Here is a 26,448-nt window from a genome sequence, read left to right as displayed (position 1 = left end):
ACCAACTCCTTGAAGTCAGTAGGCATCTTGCCTCCAGTCAGGTCTTGAGGAGGAAGCTCTGTGGCCTTGCCCATGGCCCGCGAGCTCTCAGTGCCATCTGAAGTTGCTAGCAAGCTCTCTACGGTTGAGGCCAAGTCGCTGATAGAAAGAGGCTTTTGTACTCTCAAGCTTTGCGTTGGATTTTCAGTGTGGTAAAGACATCTATATGATCTAAACAAGCAGCAGGAAACATTACTTCCTCATCACACAATTCAAGAGTCACAGGTGAATTTTGCATTTGGTATTGTAAGAGCTTCTCAATTAACAATGGCAGATGCCACCCAGAGTTTCCTCAAAAAAGAAAAAAAGAAAACATTAGAAAAAGGCTCCGTTACCACACATTCATTGTTTCCCGATAAATTTCCAGCCAGCTTCGAGGAGGCTTTTTAAGAATACATACTTTGAGTTACAAATAACGTCTAGTGCGGAAGGAATACCTACAATGTTTGCTAATGACTGTGGCAGAAAGAGAACGTGTTTTTGAAACTGGGGCACGCAGGAGCCCCAGGTTCTTTTCCTGTTTCTCGATGGACTGGCCAGGGAAGGGGAGGTCATCTCATCTCCACTTTGCTGAGCCGCCAGAAGTCTCTATGCAAAATGCCTCATCTATATGCTACATACCTGGGATGAGAGTGCATTCCCGTTAGAGAAAAACTGGTAAAACAGTTTGTGCGGTGAAAACGTAGTGATAAATGTGTGCAAGGAATCCGTGACTACTTTCTCATGAATTGCAGAGGGCTCCGTTTTCATGGCTATAGAAGTTGACCGTAGAAGAGTCTCGATGCATTCAAATACATGGTGCCCCTTACACCCTTGCATTTTACAAACCTCTGTGCCTCTCACTGGGTACAAAAAAGGAGGAGAGAGTTGCATATAGAATCAACTGAAGTGCTCCCAGGTAGCCTGATATCAACTGTTTCAAAGTTTAGACTTCATAGCTGATTTAGGGTCAGAAGCAGAAATGATGCCTTTGGCTTCTTGGGATGGCCATGGATGATGAATTTCATGCCGTCCAAACTCTCAAATGTTCCAGAAGCCATCCTCCAGGTAATTAAAAAAGACTCAAGTTTGTTTCAGTAGAAGTGGGTCAGTGTTTCAATGGGAAGCCTCTATCAACCTTGGTGTCCCAATGAGAGAGTGCCATTTGGTTCATTGGATTTTCCTTTTAAATCCAGTTTTCCAGAGCACTTTTATCAGTTTGAATGCTCTTTGGATCCTAGTAACACGTTTATTGAGCACCTGCTTTGGGCCAGACCAGGAGCTCAGTTCTGGGGGGATATGAACTTTAAAGAAGTTATGGATGGATGGATATCTTATTTTCAAAGATATCCTAGCTCGGCAGAGGTAAAATAAATTAATCTCATGCCCTGTCTTGGGCACTAGTATTTTAACTAGGATTTTAATACTTGTATCTAGAAAGATCAAGGCAGATCTTTGTCGTGATGGCTGATTTGAACTGAGTTGGGTTTTGAAAGACGGTAGAAGTTGAGAAGGCTGAAAAGTAGAAGAAAGGCATTGCAAGGTGAACAGTGGTGAAAGGAAACACAGCGAATGTTAGGAGCCCCTGTGTGGGTGTGGGGTTGGGTCGGTCTGAGAAGGTGCAGGAGGGCAGGAGCATGAACAGTGCAGAGCTTGGACCTTTTCCTGTCAGACACGGTGATGGTCATGTTTGCTTTTAGAAAAGAGAGGAATCTTAGCAGGAGAAGAAACTTGGAAACAGAATGCCTGTCAGGAACATTTTGCAGTGGAAGCTGATGCACGCAACCACAGGACCTGAACCAGAGCTGTGGCCGTGGAATAGTGGATGGGTCACAGAGGAAGTGTCGTTCACGAGGTTGACCCAACAGCGCTTTCCACTCATTGACCACATAGAGCGAAAGAGAGAAAGGAATCAAGGATTTGATCTAATTTTTTTGACTGGGTGGATGGTGATGCCGTTTGCAGAAAACCACAGCGAGACAAATGGTTTTGTCCCCCAAATAGAGGGCCTGGCGAACTGCAAGTCTTAGCAGATTTAGGTCAGACTTGCCTGGATCCCCTCAGAGGGAGAGAGAGAGAACATGAAGGTTCATGTAAAATCAGGCCATTGTGAGACCCTTTCAATGAACTTCAATAGGATGGGACACGAACTCTCAAAAAGAGAAGATGGCTTATTTATTTATTTATTTATTTATTGCTGTTTTTGTCATTTTGAGGACTAATTTTTTTGTTTTGTTTTGTTTTGTTTTCTCATCTATTCCCTGATCATATTTCAAGGTTTTGTTTTTACTCATCAGAATGACAGGAAGTTTTCAAAGTGTGTTTCCTTCAAGTTTGGCCTCAACCTTATTTTCAGGATTAGGCGTTTGTTTTTCCATTTGCCTCCTTGACAACCAAGCCCAGAATTCCTATATATAGTCATCCAGCGCCCATTGTCCCCCTGGCCATTGTAGCATAATCTTGTGCATCCAGGCCGGAGAGCTTCACTGATGATGGAAGATGAGGAGGTGCTGGAGTCCTTGGCCTGGAGATTTTCAAGGCACAGTCAAAAGAGGGAAATAAAATAGTGTGCCTGCCTCTAGAGATTTATGTTCTCCTTTAGACACTATCCAGAAGGAGTTGAAATGGCTCCTGTTCCATAGCTTAGTTTCTAGTATGATTTTCTTTTGGAATGGCCCATAGATGGAGAACATTTTTGAGACTCTTCAAAGGAAATGCTTGGAAAGTTGAATCAATGATTTGTAGTTGGTAGTATTCTTCTGGGTGCCAAGTTCTGCTCTGTGTTAATAGCATGAAGTAAACAATAGGTATCTTGAGAAACAGAGGGAGTTACGTTGAGTTTCAAAGGGATTTGGATAGAACCTAAGAAAAATTATTAAATAAGTAAACTTTTTGAGTCTGAGAATCATCTTGACAGCGTATTGTTTTTGTAACTTAAAATGGTAGGTGATGGATGGATGGATGGATGGATGGATGGATGGATAGACAGACAAGTAGGCAGGCCTGGATTTAAGAAAGTTTTCCACAAATTCAATCCAGCAACATTTTCGTAAGTACCTTTTTTCATAAGTACCTTTCTTTATGAAAGGACCGTGAGTCTCCACGGCTATAAAAGCATGTGAGGTACTATTCCTGCCAATCTAAAATGTAAGCTCCACAAGGATCCTTGTTTTTTTTGCACTGATATATCCCAAGTGCTTAGAGGTGCCTGGCACGTAGAGGCCTCTCAATAAATATTTTCTGAATTAATAGAAAATTGGGAGCAAGTATGTAGACTGATATAGTAGAAACCCTCTTATTTGATGTGATCAATACTCGCCTTCTCAGTTATAGTCGAAAGTTTCTAAATGCAGGGAATCCTTTTTAAAATGTCTTAAGCGTTTTATTTTCACCTACAAAATAGATTCATTCACCAGTATTGGGATGTAGGGTCCAGTGTATGTATTGGAGTCCTTCGACTGAAGTTCCCCATTTCCTCTCTTGCATAAACCACAGGCACGTACGTTGTATCATGTGTTACTTGCAGATTCAGCTTCTTTTAAGTGGAGTGGTAATTTAGACATTTGTGGAACAGTCTTAGAGCAGAGTCCTTCTAGATTTTTATGTTCTCAATCTTTTATAGTTGGTCTTGCCAAAACATAATTTGACAGGAATTTTTTTTTAGCAACTTGACTTTATCAAGTCTTTCCAAAGCATTCAATGTAGCTTTCATAGAAATGACACTTTATGCCCATATTTCATCATTTTGGGTCATCTTAATGACATTGAACAAGCTCAGTGGCAAATATAACAAGTACAAAGAAGTCTGGGAGCAAATCCAGTGGATTGTTGTTAGCATCAGCTCAACTGTTGGAAGCAGAGATGGATGGGCCTGCTGGAGGGTGACCCCCAGCACCAGCCCAGACACTGCTGCCTTCGGTCTTCTTGGGTCAGGATGTTTTAAGCTCAGAGGCATCGATCTGGCCAAATGTGATGGTGGGGGTCGTTTAGGGGAATGTGTGAGTGTAATGTGAGGTATAATGAGATCAGGGTGAGAATCCCGATGTGTCTGTACGGACAAAGCACCGAGGAGAGCGGCGTCCTATCTGGATTGTGGGGAAAAGTCATCACAGTGTAGATGACATTTCAGCTGAGCTCTGAAGGATGGGGAGATATTTGCCAGGCAAAAAGAGGAGGAAGAGAGCTCCGTAGCCCTGGTCAAGGACTCCCAATGAAGAAATAGGCAGAATGTGCAACTGGGAATTGGGAACGAGCTAGAAGTGAGGCTGAACGCATGCTCTGGGGCCAGACTGAAGAGCTCTGTCTACTGTACTCAGGAATCAAGACCTTCACCTTTGGGCACCGCAGCATAATCCTATCATGACCATGTAAATGATCACATGTCTGTGATGCGCATGCCGCCTAGACTAGAACAGATCTCTGAGAAGGAAGACCAGATAGGAGGCTGTTCGAGCTGCTCGTGGAGGATATGAGGGCCTGAATGAACAATGGGAAGGGAAAGCCCAGAGAGGGAAGTGGTTGGAGCTGAGCGTGACAGCGATCTCTAGGACGGGGTACTTGGCTCAAGCGCTGCTGCCAAGGACAACTGGGAGGAAGAATCTCACAGCTGAAACTGGAACGAAGCAGCAAGCCATTCACTAACATTCGACATGTGGGCAAAGGAGCGAATGGGCAAAAGGAGAAGTGTGGGCAAAGAGGAGGTCGGTCCTCAGCGCCTCAGGTTTAAGGAGTCCGACATTTTAGCGAGCTCAATCATCTCAGAGCTCACTGGGTTTCTCATGGCGGCAGGATTCTCTCGTCCCCAGATACCTGGGTCACTAGCACAGACGTGAAAACACGTAGACTATTTTTGTCCTTTGCCCACGTTTATTAGCAGTTGTGTGATAGAAGTTGCATGCATTCCAGAAGTTTCCAGGTTATTGACTAAAGTAGATCTTTACGTGCTCTCTTGATATTGTTAGTGTGCCCTTCTCCAGTTTTCCATGATTTCTTGACAGGAAATAATGGGCTGTATTTACAGCATTTTGGGGGGTCCCACCCTTACCCCCCCATACTTTGGATATTTACAATCGTTGCAGTTAAATTATCCACAGGTAATATTCTATTTCTGGTTCCTTCTGCCACCAAACTTGAGTTGCTAAATCACCTGCTTTTCTAAAGAAAATTACAATGCAGGCATTATTTTGAACTTTTATGCTATTTTAGAAGATTTTAAATTCTCCCTAATGCAGTCTACCCAACTCTCTGGTATACATATTTTTCCGTCCACACTCGTCCTCCAATCTTCATTCCTTTTCCCTGTCGGAATTAAGTGACTTTTTCCTCATTGTGATAAGAATGGAGTTATTTCATTTCTATTTATGGCTTAAGGTGGAAGTGTGGTGAATTGAACGTTCCAGCATCTTCGTGTCTAGTGTTGACTTCATTAATGAACGCACTAAGACTAGTTATTATTGGGCACCCAAGTTTCTCTTGACACTCTCCTCCGTCTCTCTTCTTCCAACATTCCATCAGTCACCACGTACTGATTTTGCTTCTTCTCCACTAGCTCTTTGTGGATGCCTCTATCAGGACGTTTATTTCTTTGCATTTATCACAATCAGTTATTTACATATCCATCTGAGACGGTGAGCTGCTTGAGGGCAGGAACCAAATCCTATGCCCCAGAACTGACTCTCCTGTTGACTTAGATGCTCAGGAAGTACTTGCTGAACAAATGGATATAACTAAAGCATTTGCCCCCCTGGGCACCCCTAATTTGCTTCCCTAAGATCCTTTGTCTTTTATTTTCTCCTGGTACTTGGTTCACACCGACCAAAGAGCCTGCCTCCCCAAGTCTGCACAAAAATGTAGCTCAAATAGAATTAAGTGTGGTTGCTGGCACCAAGATCCTTCTGCTACTTTTGTACCTTCACTCACATCCTCTCTGTGGAGCTGTAGAAAATTGAGAATTGATCTTCCTGTACAGCTCCCTTTTTGGATCACTCAGTGCATAAGGGGACTGTCCTCTGCAGCACCCACAATTTACTGCCCAATTGATTCTTACTCTTCCTGTGTCTCCCATAATCCTCCAATAGTTAAATTCTCCTGCTACTGTTCATTTGTTCTCCTTGCCTCTTGTATTCCTTCAATCAGTGGAGTAAGTTTGCCAGACTTGGAGAAGGCCTGTGTTGTCACAACAGCTCTGCTTGCCCCCCCCCCCCCCCGCTATACCCCAGCTCTGAGAAGGTACCCCTCATGTCTTCTCGGACTTTGACTCCCTAGAGCCTGAGCATAGCCTGGCACTAAGAGGGTGTTAACTACATGTTCGTAGCCTCAGAATATTCAAGAACACTTCATTCTATCATGCTTATTGTATTCCCAGAGTTCACTTGTTTGTCATTCGCCTTTATAAAATCCAGTGTCTTGTGATTGTTTCTGTGCTGGCTAATTTTTAGAGAAAGAAGAAGGAAAAAAAAACCCTCAAACTGATAGTCACCTGGGTTCGGCTGGCATTCTGGGAGATGGACTATAGCAAGAAGAATTTCTCCGGGAACATGGCTAAGTGAGAGGCCTGGGAGGTTTCATCCGGAACCCAGCCCTTTCCCTGGTTTGAAAGCCTGTCCAAGAGCCGCCGGAAAGCATCCGCCTCCCGTCCGTGTACCTTTCTTTTCCCAGCCAGATTCCACCTGAGGAATTTCAGAGCAGTATTACTTGAGGGCAGTTTATCAGGCGTCTATGAAAGCATGGGCTGGCGGGTTTCCGATTCTAGGTATCTGCTGTGTTCTCCTGCACAGCCTGCTTGTAGACTTGTCTCCTATGTGATCCCATGTTTTCATTTTTATAAAGCATCTTAAAATTTTGGATATTCTTTTTCTTCCCCACGAACCTTGCTGTGTTTTTCCCCCATGTGTTCTGAAAGGCTTATTTTAGTGTTTTCTTTCACATCCCGTTCACTGTTATTCCCTATCTGTCCTGTTTCCATTTCTATGTATTCTAATGTTATTTCAATTTTTCTGTCACCTTTTCTCTCCCCTCTCTGCTCCGCATTTATTGTTGATGGACAATAGATACCTGATGGGCAAGATTCAGTTTTTAGAGTCAGACGAATCTTTGTTCAAACCCAACCTCTGCCTCTTACTGTAGCCGTATAACCAACTGCCTCAACTACCTCGTGGGTAAGATTGTGATGAGAACCTACACGGCACACCATAGTTGTGAGAATTAATTGCCGGCAGTTCAATAAATTCCAAACCCATTTCTGTAAGCACCATGACCGTCCATGCTAAAATCTATTTTGATCCTGATTTTACAAAATATGATTTTGTATAGACCATTGACAAAATGGATAGCTACCCGTGACTTAGATTTCTCTTACAACTATGGCTGTACCTGAGAATGTAATTTCTAAAACTTTGCACGTAAATATAGTCACAGGTCATAGAATTAAACCTCTAGACGGCAGGCATGTCTCAGGGTTGGGTTAGGAACGTAGGGACCAGCCTGGTCTCTGCTCAGGGTTCCTCTTTAAGGATTACTGGCCATTCAGGTGATGAAGATGTGACCTGGGTGAGCACCTCGGGTTCAGTTTCCCCCCTGAATTCACACCCCTGTGCTTCTGCTGCTGTATTTCTCAGTGACTGCAAGCCCGGCCGTCGAAAGCACAGAGTGTTTTTCACTTTCTGTAAGCTCGGAATGAAGAAAATAGCCTTACTGATGATTTTTAACCTCGGTGACGTGTCCTTCACCACTAACAATCTGTTTGCCTTTCTAACCTGGGCACAAAAACGACCCTTTTCCTGTTCCTCAGGCTGTGCCTCGTGAACAAGCTAGAATGTTCTGTAGCTTAGCAAATGGGCTTTTTTAAGATCGGTGGAATCATACACGCTCACGTCTTTGTCACTTTAGTGCCCAAAGTGCTAAAATTGTACATTATTCACAAACTCCCAAGTGAGAGAGAATGAGAGATAGTGTGTCTTGGCACCAGAGAAGAAAGTAAAGCTCTAAGAAGACCCAAATAGTTGTGACCTGGGCATTATTACCAATGTACCGTAAGCGGTGGGATTTGCCTATTTTTGTAAATAAACCTGTCCATCGGATTTTAACCAGGAAATAAAAAGGGGGGGGGGGAATTCATAACACAGTACATACAGCTGTCCCTTTTGCATTGCCATTTACGAAGGAAGGGCGCTGAGCCTCCCTTTCTTGGAAGGCTTTCCCTCACCACTTCTTGCATTTCTGTTTCTTCAAGTTTCATGTAACATATATATACCGAAGTTAAAATTTAGAATTCATTTTTTGGGATGGATGGAATGAAATGCAATAGACCCTAGAGATAAGAAAAATGTGTTAAATCAAAGGAGACTCCCTTCCCTCGGAGGGAGTCTCCCTAAGAGATTAGTGCAGGTGTGAAGTTGGGGTGGGTGGAAGTTAGGAGAAGATGAATTCACCTGGCTTATGATCTGAGTCGGAACAACGGACTTCTTTGCAGGTTCTGCTGTAAAGGGGTCGAAGCCGTCAGGGGCCTGTGTCTGAGGTGACAGCCAGCCTCCATGCTAGCCTGCAGGACTCCGAGTTGGGTGCTGGGTCCTGGAGGGAGCTGCTTTCTGAGAAATGGACTGTTCCCTGAGACGTTCATTTTGGTCTCTGGGTAGATTTGTGGGCGGCCGAGAGCTCACAGGCAGCGGGACCCGGCCTTGGCCTTGTTGGTCCCAGGATTTCGATCCTGTAGAGTGAAGAGTGAACAAGAGGACAGGGGCTTGTCGGGGATGCTGGTGGGGCAGTGCCCAACCCACCGCTCAGGCCTGTGTTAACAAGAGAGGCGGAGTGTGTTTTGTGCTTCCTCGTGCCTGTGTTTTAAGCAGAAACTAGGCTTGAGAGCTTAAATAGAAAACATCTTGAACCATCCATGCAGTGGTAAACAAACCTGCTATTGAAAGGAAGAATGAGAAGTTGACAGTTGCATTATTGTGATCCTGAGTGGGTTCATCAGCTAGGGTTGAGGAATAAAGAAACCAGAGATAAAAGACTTGAGTAAAATGAATTCGGTTGTGTCATTCCTTTCTTCCTTTGTCTTCAGTTTCCACCTGGTAATGAACCCATGGAGGCTTGGAGGTATTGTTCAAATTTCCTTTTTGTTTTATTTTTGTGTGTGTGGCAGGTTTGTTTACAATTTCCAAAGGGGTTTTTTTCCTCCATCTTGAGGAATACAAATTGAAGAGGGGGAGGAAGAGAACAAGAAGGGAAGGTATTGTAGTATTTTGAAGACAGGAGGTGGCCTCACAATAAGGGAGGCTGCTCTGTTTTTGTTTTTCTTCTCAAAGAGGCCAACGGGATGGATGGTCCTGGTTTCATCAAATACGGGTTTTACAGAATTCCTCCGTGTCCTGCCTCGGGGAATCGTGCTTTGGAAAATTAAGTGTCCATCAAATCAGAAGGAGGCTGGTACAGTTTCTATCCCCTTTCCCCCCTTGCTTTTTGAAAGGCTTAAAAAAAAAAAAAAAAAAAGAGCCCTTTGTTTTCAAGGAAAGTTACACTGAAATTCATCTGTGGGGTGTTCACGGACTTCATTTGCGTCATTCCTAGGCAGCTCTAGGTTGTGCAGGACAATGTTGTCGAAAGCGTAGCTTCAACATTCAAAGCAGCGTGTTTGGAAAAGGGTCAAGACCTTTCTCTCTCCCTCTCTCTGATTTTTTAAGAAACCGAGATTTTCCCTGCTCCCATCTAGATCAGATTTCTCCACCACATTTCTCCACTGAAGCTTCTCAGGGTTAAGATTTATGGCTGTCATTTCCGACATTTTCCTCCGAATTGCAAACTTTAAAATACCTTTTAGAGAAACTTATTTGGAATTTCATTTTAATGGGATTTATGAATAAATCTCCATCTTAATGCTGACTAAGCTTTAAACATCCATTCCAGGAGAACACTATTAGATCTTTATATTTTAAATTTTAAATCACTTGACTGTGAAGGCATAAATCATTTTTGTATTTGTGAGTGCCATGTGCTTGAGCATTTCTGTTAAAGACCTTCTTTGGGTGGGGGGGTTGGCTTGAATAATTCTGGGCTGCAGAGGAGGAGATAATGACATCATCTGCTTTCCTTTCTCGCGTCAGTGCCTGTGTACTTTCTGTGCGTTCATTTATCTCACCTACAGAGATGGGTGGGTACTCTGTGGCAGCCGTTTCCTCTAGACAACAGTTGACTTTCTTTCTTCCTTCACTTTGAAACCTTTCACCTCACCGTTTTAGTTCTAAATGCCATGAGCCCTCAACGTCAGATGAAAAGAAGCGACACTTCCTTCCCACCTGCCTTTCCCCAGATCTGTGTGGTAGGATGTAAATGAAGATGAAAGGTGGATCGTAGTCATCATCTGTAGGGAAAAGAAAAACAACTACTCCAGACTAATGTCGGGGGGTTTTCAAGGGTCAAAGCTCCACTGTGGTTCTCTGTGTCCGGTGTCCTTGTCCCCGTCTGTCCGCAGACTCCTCCTACTCAGAACCTCCAGATGTTCAGCAGCAGTTGAACCACTATCAGTCGGCCGCGCTGGCGAGGAACAACAGCCGAGTCAGCCCCGTGCCCCTCTCTGGGGCCGCCGGGGGTGCCGAGCAGAAAACCGAGGCTGTTCTGCACTGCGAATTCTGTGAATTCTCCTCTGGCTACATCCAGAGCATCAGACGCCATTACAGGGACAAGCATGGCGGGAAGAAGCTCTTCAAGTGCAAAGACTGCTCCTTTTACACAGGCTTTAAGTAAGTGGCGTGAAGAACAGCCTGGAGAAACAAAGTGGCTGTGCCTGCCCCACCCCTCACCTCACGCTTCCCCGTGCTCTCCTACCGGGAGCTCAGGGAAGGCCCTGCCCGCGGGATCCTGCAGGGATGGGGTCCTGTCTTCACAAAAGGAGCCTAGTTCCAGAAGACTGCTTTGGGGTTTGTGGAAGGGGGCTTGGGGGCGAAGCGCTCGCTCTGTCGGAACAAACGAGTTTAAACGTCAGAGCGAATGGGCAGCCAAGCAGTGTGAGAGCGTGGTAAGGGATTTCTCTGGCCCAGTGCATGAAGCGATGAGTGGTTTTTTTCCTTTCGAAAGACTATCCTCCCTTTTTTAAATTTGTCTTTGGGGGGAAAAAAAATCTGTGTTTTTGAAAGCAAAGTCAAAGCCAAGAGAGAACATCCAGCAATTGTGATTTCCCTGCTACCCTTATAGAAAATTCCTATTTCTTAAGATCATATTGTTGAGAGACACCCAGAGAATCAAGACTCCAGCACTGTGAAGACTAGAACTGAACAATTGTAGAGAGATTGTTCCAATCCAGAAAAAGATAATCCAAAGCCACCTCTGCTCCTGTGTATAACAGAATCGGTGAGCTCAAAGAACGGAGTGCTTCCTTTCACGTACTCTAGACTCTTGTGATTTAATCTCATCCTGTGCAATGCTGTTTAGGTCAGTGGTTATGAGTGCAGAGTGTGGAGTCTGACTACCTGGGTTTGAATCCCAGCTTTGTCACGAACTGGCTGTGTGACTTTGGACAAGTCCCTAAGCTTCTCTGTGTCTCCTGGTCCTTGTCTGCAAAATAAAGGTAGTAATACTACCTCACTTACAGGACTCTGAAGAGGAGTAAATGAACCAATATATCTAAAGTGCTCAGAATAGTGCCTGGCGCAAAGAAAGTACTAATAAGTATTACAATATCATTGAAAGCTATTATAATAATGTAATATTAGATGGCTCTATTACAGGTGTAAAGCTATCATTATCTCTTCCTATTGCAGTTAGGCCCTGAGCCTTAGGCCACTCTAGTACTTCAAGACAGACTCCACACAGCCAGGCTGGCAAAAGTAGGCTTCCTGGCCAACAAAAAACAATCGGAAGAAGAACAAGGTTCTTTTCCACCAACACCTTAGTTGCTGGGATTCGATGGGAAATGTGTTACATCTCTGACTATTAATATTAATTTGGTTCAGTTGTTTCTCAGATAAATATGTATGTGACCTTAACACTGAGAAAAGCCTAAAGACCCAGATAACGAGGGCCCGCTGACAGGTGTACATGTTTCCCCAGAGAGAAGCACTTGAGTTAATAAGAAGAGGACCTTGCCCATTAGACTCTTGGTTTCATCCATTTTTATGAGACACTGAAGGCTTTGTAAATGGTGAAGTTTTGAAAAGGATGGAGGGGCAGACAACAATAATCGCTTTCCTCCTTCAAGCTGGTACAACAGCTTTGAGTTTAGTTTACCTGATCGTCGGCCGCCATGACGTCCCAGCCAACTTGCCCTCAGAGTCACATAGGCAGCTGGGAAATGAACCTAACTCCAGTCCCTCTCCTTCCAAGCACAATGAGAAAGAGGTTCTTGTGGGGGTTTTGCCTTTATGCTTTTAATAGGCAGCTTCTCATCTTCAAGAATAAAGTGTTTGGGGAAGTCCATTTCTTTTCAAAGTAAGCCCTGACCCCGGCCAAGTGGCAGAAATTTTCAAAGAGGAAGTCAGCACTGCATGACAAGGTCCAGTTAGTGGATGAGTGACCAAGGAGCTTGTGGTCAGCAAACACGATGAACAACTGTGGTTTGGGCCCTCAAGCAGGGGTGTCACACGCAGAAGCCCCGTAGTGACGTAGCCAGCGGGGGATGTGTGAGCGACACGATCCCCTGTCACACTCATTACCTCTCTCCCCCACCTCTCTCCCAGATCTGCTTTTACTATGCACGTGGAAGCCGGGCATTCGGCGGTTCCCGAGGAGGGCCCCAAAGATCTTCGCTGTCCTCTCTGCCTCTATCACACCAAATACAAACGCAACATGATTGACCACATCGTGCTGCACCGAGGTAACCTTCCTAAATGTGGTTTTCTTGGGGCAGAGGGCTGTGGGTGGCATTTCAGGGACGCCCCTCTCGAAGTGGCCACTTTGCCCTGATCCCTGGTTCCTCAGCTTCTGTCCAGGCAGGAAATCACAGTGAATGACCACAGTGATGACAGCCCACGAAAAAAAACCCTTCTTGGCACAAGGATCTGATCCACGTGGAGGGAGGCAAAGGTGATGGGTTTAGCAGTGAACACTTCTCTGGGGCTTCCCAGCGTGAGGGATTTTTCACATTCTGATTCCTCTGCCCTCACCGCTTTGCTAAGGAAGGAGCGAATGAGACACAGAACGGGCGGGTGAGGACTCATTATAAAATGTCAGGAGCTATCTGGTTGCAAGTGATTTGTTGGAGGGAGACCGAAATGATGATTTCCATAGCAGAGCGTGGAGTTTCCCATGAAATGGATGGAAAGAGAAAAATTCTTAAAAGTAAAAGTGGTCCGATAGGTATTAGAAATTCCAGAGGTTTCAGATTTAAGTTCTGGTTTTAAAGCTTCCTGTATGGACCTGCTCTCCCATCTGTAAGAAGAGAGGCCATGAGCCTGTGAAACAATGCGCCAAGGGTCTAGTGCGTTCCCTGGTGGATGCATACTGGGTATTGTGTACATGTGGCTTCCTGTTGATAAACAGGGATGGTTCTTTCAAGTCCTCTTTGGTTTTTCTTTCAGTTGAGTTTACTCTTGGCCAATTAAAACACTGTTAAACAACATGCTTCCTCTGCATTGGAAGGAAAAATATGTTTATATAAAAACTTTGTCCAAAGAAGATTCGAGCCAGAGGTAGATGGAAAAAGGATGACCAGAATCCTGGTTGCCAGTCTCTGGTGCTGTTTCCATGCACTGGTCTTTCATCTTTCCTTCGTGCTTTCCCTCCTTCCTCGTCCCCCTCTCCACTCATGTCTTCCTCCCTTGGCCTCTAACCCTAGGAGGCTTTTCCGTCTTTGCCACGTGGGCCTCAGAAACAGTGAGTGTGTCTTCTGCTGTCGTGCTGAGAGAGGTCGCTCACCCTGACATGCTGGATATTTTTGGAGCATTTTCAAAAGTTTCCAGCATGTCCCCAGTGCCACAGTCTCGGGCCATTGCATTTTGTGACATTTTGCCCATCTCTGCTGTGCACCCCGTGGAAGGCCCCATTTAGCGCCCTCAGATTTCCTTCCTCCCCAGGCCACTCTGAGGAGACGTGAGGTCGCTGCTGGCTGGGACATCCGCCTGCGAGCTGAGAGAAGCAGCATCAGAACATGGAGGCAGGAATTCTTGGCCAGAGTGGTGCCACCCAGTGTTTCACCTCAGTCACCTGGCTTCTGGTCCCCCAGCCCATGTGTGGTGGTGGCTCTGTGCCCCCCTCACAGGGTGGGGCGAGGCCATGAGTAGTGTTGCCTCTGAGCAGACAGAAACGATGAGAGACCTCACTTCTGTGGTCGATGGCCTCTGGCTTCCCACACTGCTGCCTGGTAGGCTCAGAGCTTCAGTGTCTAATGAGCTCAGTGATTTTCCTTCCCTGAGCTGAGGCTTCAGGAAGGGGATGGGGACACAGAGAGAGAGTGAAGCTAAAGCTGAGAAAGGCCCTTGGATTGCTACACTTGACACCAAGTCACTCCTATCCAACAACATCCTAAGGGCTAGTATTACTACCTGTGTTCCTGCTTCGCGTGCGTGAAACGTGAAACAGAAAAACTGCTTTTTCTTTGATTTGGTGTAGTTATTTTGTGGTCACCTCACAAAGGATTTAAGCTCTCTTAAAGATATTTGTGCAGAACCGTAGGATTAAAACAAATGGGAAACTGGGGCAAATGCAGAATAAGGAGAAACCAGTTGCAAGTGCCCTGGAGGTACAAAGACGTTCACCAAGAGTTTGGTGTCCAGTGAATGCCGTGAGGTGCCTGTGCACCCGGAAGCCGCAGGCTGCGGGTCTGGCCCTGAGATCCCAGCCTCCCGTGGAACAGAAGAAAACAGAATCCGTTGGATTTCAAGTGTTTGTTAGACTTTAGAAATTGCGTTCAGGAGATTTTCAGGAATCCTAGACACCGAAACCTGAGAGGAATTGCTCCGGTGGGGTCTCCGAAGAGGGGACCGTGTGCGATCCGGTGTGCATTATGCCCACCACAAATGCAATGGGAAGGCCCACAGGGATGATGAGAGCTGGCCAGATGAACCAGACTCACCCGAGCGCTCACAGTGCTGTGAGTGAGTCAACTCCGGGCCCCTGATCCCGTGACCCATCCATCATCCTGCCCGTCACTGGTTACTTACAGTCTCTGCTGTGTATTTGTAGAGGTCATTTATGTTAAACGAGCCATCTAAATATCGTCCTTATCGGGTCGGAAAGTGCACAAGCTGGAACAAAGGGGCGTTTGAGGATCGGCAGTAATAACGACAACATTAACAACGACAAATTACTGTCACTGAGTGTTGACTAGGACAGGTGCTGTACTAAGTGAGTCCAATATGTCATTTTATGGAATTCTCACAAAACCTTATATGGTGTGGGTATTACTGTTATCCCCCGAGAAGAAGGGTAAAAGGTTCAGAGAGACTGAGTGTGACCCAAGATCCAAATGACTGGTAAGTGACCCAGCTGGGTCTGAACCCAGGCTTGTCTGCCCCACAGCCCATGCCTGTAGCCACCAGGCCTCACTGTCTCTCCCCTGGGAGGGTGGCTGGTGTCACCGTGTTGAGTGTTCTCATGGTGTGGCAGCTGGGTCTGAGGACAGAATCACCTGTGGGGCTGGAGGTCAGAGCTGAGGACCACGGAACTGCAGATGGCAGGGTGTCTCAGGACAGCCGTGTCTGCCATCTGTGTCCTGACCTGGCTTTGGTGTCCATCTCAACCCAAAATGGCATCTCAGTGGGAAGCTGGTCTTGACAAGTCAGGAGACAGGGCTGGGTGTCTGCCTTACAATTTCGAGTTGGAGCTGATCTCAAAGTCACAAGAGGGGGCTCTTCCTGCACCTGGGCTCTCCTTGCTCTGGGGATGAGTCAACATCTCTGGTCTCTGGGGCCTGGAGTAAGAGAGCTTTCTGAGGCCTTGGTTAATTAAAATACTTGGGATGAAAGGGAAGAAAAACAAATTCTGAACTGGCCCTGAGACTGGGATACTGCTGGCAAGAATAGTTGCCTTCACTTTTTATCCCAACAGAATGATATATTTATTTTTTTTAAAGATTTTATTTATTTATTTAAGAGAGAGAGAGTACATGAGAGGGGGGAAGGTCAGAGGGAGAAGCAGACCCCCTGCTGAGCAGGGAGCCCGATGCGGGACTCGATCCCGGGACTCCAGGATCATGACCTGAGCCGAAGGCAGTCGCTTAACCAACTGAGCCACCCAGGCGCCCCCCCAACAGAATGATATATTTAAATAGGGAGGAAAGGGAGAATTCATTTCACTCATGGGAAATCTGAATGAGAAATGATCATGGGTTTATGTGGGCTGTGGCAAAAGAGCATACTGTGTGTCCGTGCATTCAGCAAGCATTCATTACTTGCTTGTGCCGCACTATGCTGGGTTCTTGGGCAAGATGAGGTATATAGAAGACCCAGGACCTGCCCTCTTCAAGATGAAGCATGTGCGTGAGTCTACGTAAGGTAACGAGTGATGGGTATCCAGGAGATTCACGGTGGCAGGTGTATTTGTGTTTGAGGTAGAGAAAGGTGGTGGAGGGGTGGCTTTCAAACTGAGCCGGGATGACATTTCAGCAGGCAAAGATGATTGAAGGTGGGGTATGTTAGTTAGCTAGGTGGCTTACAGTAACAGTGTACTGTCACTGCTCCGGGGCCTAGAAGTCTGATATCAAGGTGACAGCAGGGCCTTGCTCTTTCTGAAGGCTCTAGACAAGAATCCTTCCATGGCCCTCCCTCGCTTCTGGTGGTTCCCGACATCCTGGCCTTGTAGCTGCGTCATTCCGATCTCCGCATCTGTCCGCACATGGCCGTCTTCCCGGCGTGGGTCTTCTCCGTGTCCTCCCCTCTTCTTCTAAGAAAACTACTCATTGAATTTAGGGCCCACCCCAAACCACTGTGACCTCATCCTGACTAGTTACATCTGCAAAGACCTTATGTCCCAATAAGGTCCCATTTTGAGGTTCTAGATGCACATAAATTTCTGGGGGACACTATTGGACCCCCCTACATGGAGGGGAGGAAAAATTTAAACCAGTCAGGTAGGTGGGAGCAAGATGTGTTGGCAGAGTGTATTCAGGTGTTCTGAGGGGGGGCTGAAGGGAATAGGGGACAAGGCTGGTGTAAGGTGTGTTCCGGCCAAATTAGGTAGGGCTTGGATACCAGTGTAGGAGTTCGAACTTTACTCAGTAGGCAGATGGGAAACCAGGGTACCTGCTGAATACCAACTTAGAGCAAAGATTGAAGCCAAGGATTGGTGGACCCAATTGTTTGAGAAACTTAGGTCAGATCAACATTTGGTGAGATTGGCCATGATTGGACCAGTTTGGAAAGGGAAAAATTAAGCCCTGAGATTTTTGTTTGCAGGAGAAGTTTGGAGGTAGGACTTTTGGTGGGTTTTCATTCAATGCAACAAATATTTATTGAACATTCACTATAATGCTAGCATTGTTTTAAGCTCTAGGGGTACAGCCATGAAGAGTCAGGCAAGATCTGTGCACTGAAGGAACTTGAACTTTGATAGGAAGGGAGACCGTGAACAGGGAATAGTTTCATGAGTACATTTCCACTGAGTTTATCAGTTTATCACCATCACTGGAAGCACGATGCCTCGTGCACAGACAGCTTTGCCTGTATGTACCTTAACACACCTATCGTGCTCCTGAAAAACTGGGTACAGACTGAATTACAGGGATGAAACACAGTTTTGCCAGATATTTCTATTTATAATTCTGGAACTGTGTAATCCCCGATTCTGGTCTCCAGTTGGCATATTAACTTAAAGCTTCTGCTTCCCAGCCCATAACCCCAATACATGGGCAAACACTGAATTTAACTGAATCCTGCAGGTGGGCATCTTTTGGGAACAAAACTAATCTCCCTTACTTTACCTGATGGGTATCATTTTTCTTAGAAGAAAAAAAAAAGCTACAATGAGATTGCCAGTCTTTCATTTTATTCAGTGAAAGGACACTTTCCCTTCCATCCCCACCAAATACTTTTGCCGGTTAGAATGAGAGGTGTGGTTCTTTGGTGCTCAGCTTTCTCTGGCTTGACGGTGGCAGGCTGGCTAACATCAGGATTAACAACGTCTTACCAGGAGCTGTTGTCCTTATGTTTATGTGTGCCCGTTTATGGTCATGTTTTAGAATAATTGTTCTTTAGGAACTACTGTTATCTTCTTAATGGCTTTCTAGTTCTCAGCTTTTGTCACTCATTTGGCCGAGAGTAACGGGTGGGGCTTTGGTTTGGCCCAAAGAGGGTCTCAGGCCTGGAGCAGGATCATTTGCATACGGAGTTTGTTGGCGTGAATGACTTCCAGACCTCTCCCTGCTTCGTTCAGACTTGGCACGTTGCGGGGAGGAAACCCAAGTGTGTTGTGGTCTGCCTTTCAGGAAGAATTTTTACTTGGTAACTCTGGACTCCACAGTGATGTGGTTTTTCTCTGTTTTGAGCAGAAGTGACCCTCCGCCCTCCTGGTAGTTGCAGTTCAGCAGATTTTTCCACTGAGCACCACGGGAGTTTGACAGCACACCCTTCTAGGCTCTCTTGCACCTCAGTTCCCACAGGTTCCGCAGGGCATTCCTCCTGGGTTTCACGTCCAGCTGCAGCACCAAGCGGCTTTTGAGTAGGAAGAGATGAGAGACACAATCTATCTTGTAGTCAAACTGGTGAAGTCATAATATTTTTGCAGCCAGCTCTGGAAGCTGAGTCACAATGAGTGTGATTCAAGCCTTGATTTCTTACCCAAGGTAATTTTGAGAGGTGTGAAGTCAAGAAAGACCCACAGTTGTCGCTGCCTCCGTAAAGAAAAAAAGTCCTGAGCCCCGGGCTTCTGTAGCCAAGACAGGGCTCCATCCATACCTGGAAACATTCCAGTCTCTAACTTTATGTCCTTGACTTGCCTCAATAATGAATAACCTCATTCAGAAAACCCTTGTCAGTGATTTGCCCACCTTTCCAAGTCTGTCTTGTTTTTTATCTTGGTCGTGTTAGCCATGTGTTTAGAAAGGAGAAAAATTAACTTTTTTTCCCCTAAAATGAAGATCTTAGTCAAAATCCACATAGCCCAGAGACTGGGAATGTTGGTGATGTCTTCGTTTGGAAATGGGAAGTCTGACGTTTCAGAGTGAGTAAGTAAGCAGGAAATTACCTCTTAGACCTGATTGAGAAAATACTCGAAAGAAGTCAGAGAGAAATGGTTGCCTTAGACACTCCCGTAGCTTTGGTACTCTTTGGTACTCTTAAACGACTAGGAATCAAAGGCTTATAAAGAAAGAGCGTGCAGATCGGATGTTCCAAGAGAGTTCTTTTCGGGGGTGAAGGAGGAGGGCCCTGGCACAGGTCAGGCAGGGGACCTGTGCTCCCAGGTCACAACTTTGTTCTGAACCAGAGGCGTGACTTTGAGGAAGGAGTCCAACAGGCCAGTCCTCAGCTTCCACACCAGTAAACTAAAGGTAATAAAACTGACTTTGCAGAGTGTTTCGAGAATAAAAAGTTAACCGTGAGGGTAGAATGCCTAACAGTGCTTGAAACAGTGAGCTCCAGGCAAATCGCCATGGTCATTTCCATGAATTATTACTATTTAAACTCCAGAGTATTTTGAGTGCTCCTGACTTTGTGTAAAATTCATTTAGACACACATAGTGAAATGGGAAACTGCAAAGAAAACTAACCAAGGTGGTAGAGGAATTGAAAGGGAGGCCTATTAAAAAAAAAAAAAAAAAAACCCAGTCTGAAAGAAGCGATTCTTTACGGGGAGAAGCGAAGACAGCGGGCTGCTTGCATGGCTGTCTCCAAGGTGTTGGAGACATCGTTCCAGGGACTGTTAGACCAGCTGTGGTCCATCTCCACGGAGGTCAGCAGAACCAGAGCGCACAGCACAGGCCAGAGACAGAGCATGCACGAGACAGAAACGACACAATCCAAAGCGGGAGCCAACACAGAGCAAAGGAGGGGTGCAGTCTCAGGGAAGGTGCCAGAAAAGTTCATGTCAGCAAAGCCCGTGAGCTCCTAAAGCATGGGGCTGGTCCCAGGGGTTCAGCCTGCACCCCTGTCTTGTGCCGTGGGTGCCGGCTTGCACGCGTGTCCTACCCGGAATGGCTGTGGGGGTAATGCTCGGCACTTGGTGTAGAGTAGTGGTTATCAGCCAGAGTCAGGGTGCATTTGTCTGGAGGCATTTGTGGTTGTCACCCCTGGGGAAGAGGGGTGCCATGGCAGATGGTCGATAGAGGCCAGGGATCCTCGTAAACATCCTACAGTGCATAGTACAGCCCCCAGAGTCAAGCCTTATCTGGTCTCAGAATGTAAATAGAGCTACTGCTGAGAAACCCCAGGCTGGAGGAGTCGAACATCGTAGCATGGGCTTTCTTAAGGCTCCGGCTGGCTTATGCCAAAGCATTTTTTTCCTCCGATTACACCAAACCATAGAACTGAATGGTTAGAAGACTGTTAAACGTTTGCTATTCTAAGAAAATGTGTGGATTACATTATAATCATGTGTTTCTTAGCTGTCTGCTCTACTTTGGTTTAAAAATATTTATATTTCTAAATAAGTGACTGACTCTTTGTATAGGGAAAATAACATATGCATTAGAGCTCCGGGAAGTACGTAGCAGACATCACCTTCCATGCTCCCTCGGGTCAGCTTCTTGCGGGCCAGTTAATCGCTGTATTCAAGGACTCCCTCGGCAGGGACTGCCCTGCGGTGAGAACGTGGTGGCTGAGGCTACAGCATGGCTTTGGGTGGGGAGAATTCTCCAGGGGCCAGCCCCAGCCAACAACAAAGGGAGGGCTCGCAGGGAGAGCCACATCAGTGCACAAAACACTGATGTCTGGAAACGGTGCTACTCAGTGACTCTGAGAATAAATCACGCTTTCTTGACTTAATAATACATTGCTGTTTCTAAATAATATAAGTATATGTTGTGTGCGTCCATTTGTAAACTTCCAGAGTCTTCTGAAATCCAGACACAGCATGAAAACACACGCTATATTTGATCCTTGCATAAATAGCACAGATTTTAATTTTATCCCAGTTATGGATATCTGGCGCGTGCGCCGATACTCTGGGCAGACTGGTGTGAAATTTAATTTGAGCAGTTAAACACAAGGGTGAGAGAGTGCAAAATAAACAAGCACACGCATTTCCAGCCCTACAGCATTTGGTATGTTAATGGGAAAAGCACCCAAATCCTCTCTTTTATTTTTTTCCCTTGTGACAATCAGATTACAGATTGTCTGAAAAGGCACAAATCCTCCCTATCTCCCACGCCACCCCCCATCTCTCCCCCCACCCCCCTGAATGTTGCCCGCAGCCATTTCATTTGTGAGCTTCTCCTAGTTAGAGCTGGAGTTTTAGTGAATGAAAACATACAGGTCGTTTGCTTTCAGATTTGTTATAAGAGATTCCCTTGGTTTCAGGAAAAGGAAAACCGTCTCCTTGAGAACATCTCGGAAGGGGAAACAGGAGTGCAACTGGCAGCAGTGGGACATAAAGGGTTTGCTTTGCAGCAGGGCAGGGATGCAGATCGCAGCTGGGCCAATTACAACGTCTGTGAGCTTTGGGAAAGTTCTTAAGAACCCCGTTCCTTGCTTTACTGATTTGTAAAAACAGGAATACCTTCAGCCTAAGAGGGTTGCCGGGAAGGTGCACTGTCGGGGCACACAGGTGCTTAGGAACTGTCTGGTCCCTTTCTACTTACGGACATCTTCTAGGTCCAGCCCAACTAGCACCTAGTGAGCAAGTGGGAGGTGCTAATAGTCAGTTATCATTACTGTGGGTAAACCGTGGCCGCCTCCATTCAGGAATGAGCGAGCACCTTTCAGCCTGCCCACCTCGTTGTAAAGATCACTCTGGGGATTAAGTGCACCAAGGGCTGGTGGTCTTACGAACACTTACCTGGGCCCAAGGAAGATGCCCTTTGGGGAATGGAGGGCGGGACAGCGTGCATGTGAGTTCATGGACACAGGCCCCTGAGAGGTAGCAAAACCGGCTGAGTTTCTTCCTGTATTCCAAAGAGAACACGTGCGGACCATCAGTAAAAATTTCCATCTTTCCAATTCAATTTGTTTCCACAGAAGAGCGAGTTGTCCCCATCGAAGTGTGCCGTTCCAAACTGTCCAAATACTTGCAGGGAGTAGTTTTCCGCTGCGATAAGTGTACCTTCACCTGCTCCAGTGACGAGAGCCTCCAGCAGCACATAGAAAAGCACAATGAACTAAAACCTTACAAATGCCAGCTCTGCTATTACGAAGCCAAGCACACGGAGGAACTGGACAGCCACCTTCGGGACGAGCATAAGGTACCTGCCCGTCTTCCTGCCCGCGACCCTCGGCAGCCCTGTGGGGGCGGGCCTGGCGGGGAGCCAGAGCTCAGGGTGGGCGAGGCAGGCACGCGGGCTAAATGTTGCACGGGCGCTTCCGATTTTTTCTGTGATGAAAGAAAGGGGAGGTCATTTTAGAAAAACTGGAGCACAGAGATGGGGATAAGGAAAATCCCCCTCATGCTGCCACCCATGTCCACCTGCTTAGCCTTTGTTATCTCTTCTCTGCCCATTTTCCCTTGTTTTATGTAAGTCTGGCAATACCACATGTGAACTAGTGTGTCACCCTTTAAAAAAAATTTTTTTAACATCCTAAGAGGAATATTTTTCCATGTTATTTTAAACGTATCGTCACAGGAATTGACTAACTTGTTCTGTAAAGAACCAGAGAGTTAATGTTTTAGGCTTTGCAGGCCAGATGGCCTCATGGTAACCACTCAACTCCGCCCCTTCTAGCAAGAAAGCAGCTACAGACAAGACAAATGAACGGGCATGGCTATGTCTGCGACCCTTTATTTATGGAAGTAGGCAGCAGGCTGAGGGCCCGAAGTGGCTGGTCCCTGTCCTGATGGCCAGCCACCTTGTCCCTCAACCATGTAGGTCGTTTGCAGTATTCTTGCTAACTACAGAGATTTTCCAAAGCCTTGCTATTTGTGTCTAAACACTATAAGGGCTGTACAAGACATGTTTTGTTTAGGGAGGAGGATTGATAAAGAACAGATCAGTACCGGACCTAAAATCAAGGGTTTGTGAAAAAAACTTCTCTTCCAAAGTTCTGCTGATCAGAAGGCAGAATCCTATAGGGCAGCTTCACAGGGCTTATTTGGCACATGGGGGAATTGAGGTGCTTGTTTCTGGTTTTGTGGATTGCCCAGAGTGCAGAGGAACTACAATTTGTATTTGTTTCTTGAAAAAGAAGCCCATTGAAATGTTTTCTAATTAACCCCAAAATATCGAGGGAGTGTTTACTTAAGGCACAATGAGATAGTTTCCTTTTTCTTTGCTCTGTATCCTCCTCTTTTCTGGCCTTGCCAAACCCCAAGTTATCAAGACTTTAGTCCGAATCATCTGTGCCAAAGGGTTAGAACTTTTCTTCGGGGTGGAGAGAGAGAGAGAGAGACAGAGAGAGAGAGAAGGCTGAGCTCTATCACCCATCCACAGTGAAGTGGTTTTGTGGTCACTTTTCTGCTTGGGAATGCATTCATTTTCTAATGTGTCTGCCCAAAAATGAAAGCAGAAAAGAAAAGCCTGAGTTCACCTCACTGAAAAACTTTCATAGCCTTTCTTAGTCAAACTTCCTGGGCATCTCTGCCCCCAAACTCAAAGGGTAATCACTCATACATTTCAAACCAAGCTTTCTACAGTTAATGCACATGGATCTTACTTATGCACCCACCTCACGTCTTTCTATTATAGTGTTCAAGCCTTTGGGCTGGTATTTTGGGAGCGAGCAAACCAGGAAGATAAATTCTCCCGTTGTTACACAGTTGCTGTGGGTCACTGGTGAGAAGGTTAGAACCATACATGTGTGGAACTGGGGGCTTCCCGAGCAGGCATGGAAGGTTGGGGCTTCAGGATACCCGTCAGGCCAGTGGGTTGCTCCAGAAGAGAGGGCCTCAATTTAGAGCTTCTGGAACCAAACACCTGAGTTTGAATCTTCTCTCCACTGCTTACTATACAACTTTAGCAAGTTACTTAAGTTTCTGTATCTATTTTCTGGTTTCTAAATGGGAATCATTTTATCTTTCTCAGAAGTTGTGTGAGATTAAACAAAGTCCTGGTATATCCCACACTTTGATATGACCTGGTGTGTTCCTCAGTCTACTTACGAATTGAGCTGTTGTACCCATCAGAAAGGTAGTTGGGTTCCCAAAGAACTAAGATATATTTAAAAATCACTAATTATACCTTGCATCCTAGATACGGTCTTTGATGTTCTGTTTTCACTATGCCATGTTATGTTCTTTAATTTTACTCTTTCTCGTGGTTGACCAGCTTAATAAGTCCAGTGAGCACCTAATTGAGGCTAAAGAATTGCCACTTCCAGCCTGCATAGTGATTTTCCTGTCATTTCAAGTGTTGTTAAGTTTATGAGACTTGTGCTTATTACTGACGGCAGCAGTATTTCTTCATTTCTAAATGATGAGTACAAAATGTATTTCGAATTTTTAAAATAACTATCCAAACACTTTTATTTTTCAAAAGATTTTATTTATTTACGAGAGAGAGCGAACACGAGTGGGGCTGAGGGGCAGAGGGAGAGGGAGAAGCAGGCTTCCCGCTGAGCAGGGGGCCATCGTGGGGCTCGATCCCAGGACCCTGGGATCACGACCTGAGCTGAAGGCAGATGCTTAACCGACTGAGCCACCCAAGGCGCCCCCAAACACTATTTTATAAACAAGGATAGCAGTGCTGCTGAAATGGAAGTTTTGACTGGTAGGCAATGATATACACTGGTTAAAAACCGTCATTCATTGGGGCGATTTCAGCATTTATGAAAGTGGTATAAGAGTGTCAATGTACAATGAGCTAAAGCAAAGTTTGCTAATAATCGAAATAAAAGTCAAGGACCTGGGCACCTGGGTGGCTCAGTCCGTTAAGTCTCTGCTTTCGGTTCAGGTCATGATCTCAAGGTCCTGGGATTGAACCCCGTGTCATGCTCCCTGCTCAGTGGGGAGCCTGCTTCTCCCTCTCCCTCTGCCGCTCCCCCCAGTCCTGCTCTTTGCCTCTCAGATAAATAAAACCTTTTTAAAAAAATGTCAAGAACCATAAGGCAAGAATAAGAAATTAAAGGCGTAAGAATTGGAAGGAAGGAATGAGACCACTTGCATTCACAGACAAGGTTACCTTTGTACATAGAAAATCCTAAGTAATCTATACAAAAAAAAAAAAGCTGCGAGGATATTAGTGAGTATAGCAAAGTTACAGGATATAAGGTCAATATGCAAAAAATCAATTCCATGTCTACATACTAGAAATGGAAAGCTGACGGTAACATCAAAAAGAATAAAATAAGGATAAATTTAACATAGGAACTGTGAAAGCTGTAAACTAAAAATTACAAAATGTTGTTGAGAGAAATAAAAGAACTAAGTTAATGGAATATATACTGTATTCCTGGATGAGAGGACCCACTATTGGCAATTCTCCCCAAATCGATCTACAGATCCAACGGAATCTCTATCAAAAAAAAAATTTTTTTTTTAAAGTTGACAAACTGATCCTAACATATAAATGCAGAGGATCTAGAATAGCCTAAACAGCATGGAAAAAGAACAAAATTAGAGGACTTCACCCTTCCTGATTTCAAAACCTCCCTTAAAGCCACCGTATTCCAGAGCGTGTGGTATTGGCAGAAGGATAGATGCATGGATCGGTGATGCAGAAGAAAAACTCCAGAAATCAACCCTCATCTAGGTGGTCAGTTGATTTTTTTTTTTTTTTTCCCCAAAGGTACCAAAGTAATAAGGAAAGGATAGTTCTTCCACAAATAGTGCTTGAACAATTGGATATCCACATACAAAATAATGATCGTTGACCCTTAATTCACTCCTAACACAAAAATTAAATCAAAATGGATCATTAACCTCATTCTACGAACTGAAACCATAAAACTTCTGGAAAAAGAGTAGAAAATCTCCCTTGGGTTAGGAGAAATTTTCTTAAATAAGAAACAAAAGCTATGGACATTAAAAGAAGAAAAATGAGTAAATTAGATGTCATCAAACAAATTTTTGCTCTTCGGAGACACTATTAAGAAAACAAAAAGGCAAGCAACAGATTGGAAGCATATATTTGCAAAGTAATTATCTAGCAAAGGTTTTTAACCAAAATATACAAAGAACTTTTACAACTCTATAGTAAGACGATAATTCAATTACGAATGAGGAAAAAAATGTGAATAGACACTTTACCTGTGAGGATACACAAATGGCAAATGATCACATGAAAAGAGTCTCGGTAAGATTCATCATTAGGGAAATGCAAAAAAAAAAACAACAGTAAGATAGCACTACCCACCCGCGAGAACGGCTAAAATCAAGAAGACTGATAGTGCCAAAGTGTTGGCAGGGATATGGAGAAACTGGAAATCTCATACAGCGCTGGTTGGAATGTAAAATGGCATATTCACTGGGGAGCACTTTGGCAATTTC

The 26,448-nt window shown here is 45.2% G+C and overlaps 1 protein-coding gene across 10 annotated transcripts in view; it reads left to right on the top strand.

Moving 5' to 3' along the window:
* The window catches only part of ZNF462 (zinc finger protein 462), a 134,164-nt gene that overhangs the window by 91,356 nt on the left and 16,360 nt on the right, over window positions 1-26,448 (top strand). For 9 of the 10 annotated variants that reach the window (XR_003523608.2, XM_027614913.2, XM_027614916.2 and 6 more), the window contains 3 exons: window positions 10,484-10,751; window positions 12,684-12,820; window positions 22,050-22,273. Coding sequence is in view for 8 of the 10 variants with exons in the window: in XM_027614913.2 (XP_027470714.1) it covers window positions 10,484-10,751; window positions 12,684-12,820; window positions 22,050-22,273 (629 nt within the window). In the remaining 2 variants the exon portion in view is untranslated. Of the gene's footprint in view, window positions 1-10,483; window positions 10,752-12,683; window positions 12,821-22,049; window positions 22,274-26,448 lie in introns of those variants that run through there. The other variant, XR_003523609.2, reaches the window with a different exon arrangement.

This window comes from Zalophus californianus, chromosome 13 (assembly GCF_009762305.2).
Source record: "Zalophus californianus isolate mZalCal1 chromosome 13, mZalCal1.pri.v2, whole genome shotgun sequence".
NCBI lineage: Eukaryota > Metazoa > Chordata > Mammalia > Carnivora > Otariidae > Zalophus > Zalophus californianus.
The sequence above is the reverse complement of the archived record's forward strand: the minus strand, read 5'-3'. Positions and strand labels throughout refer to the sequence as shown.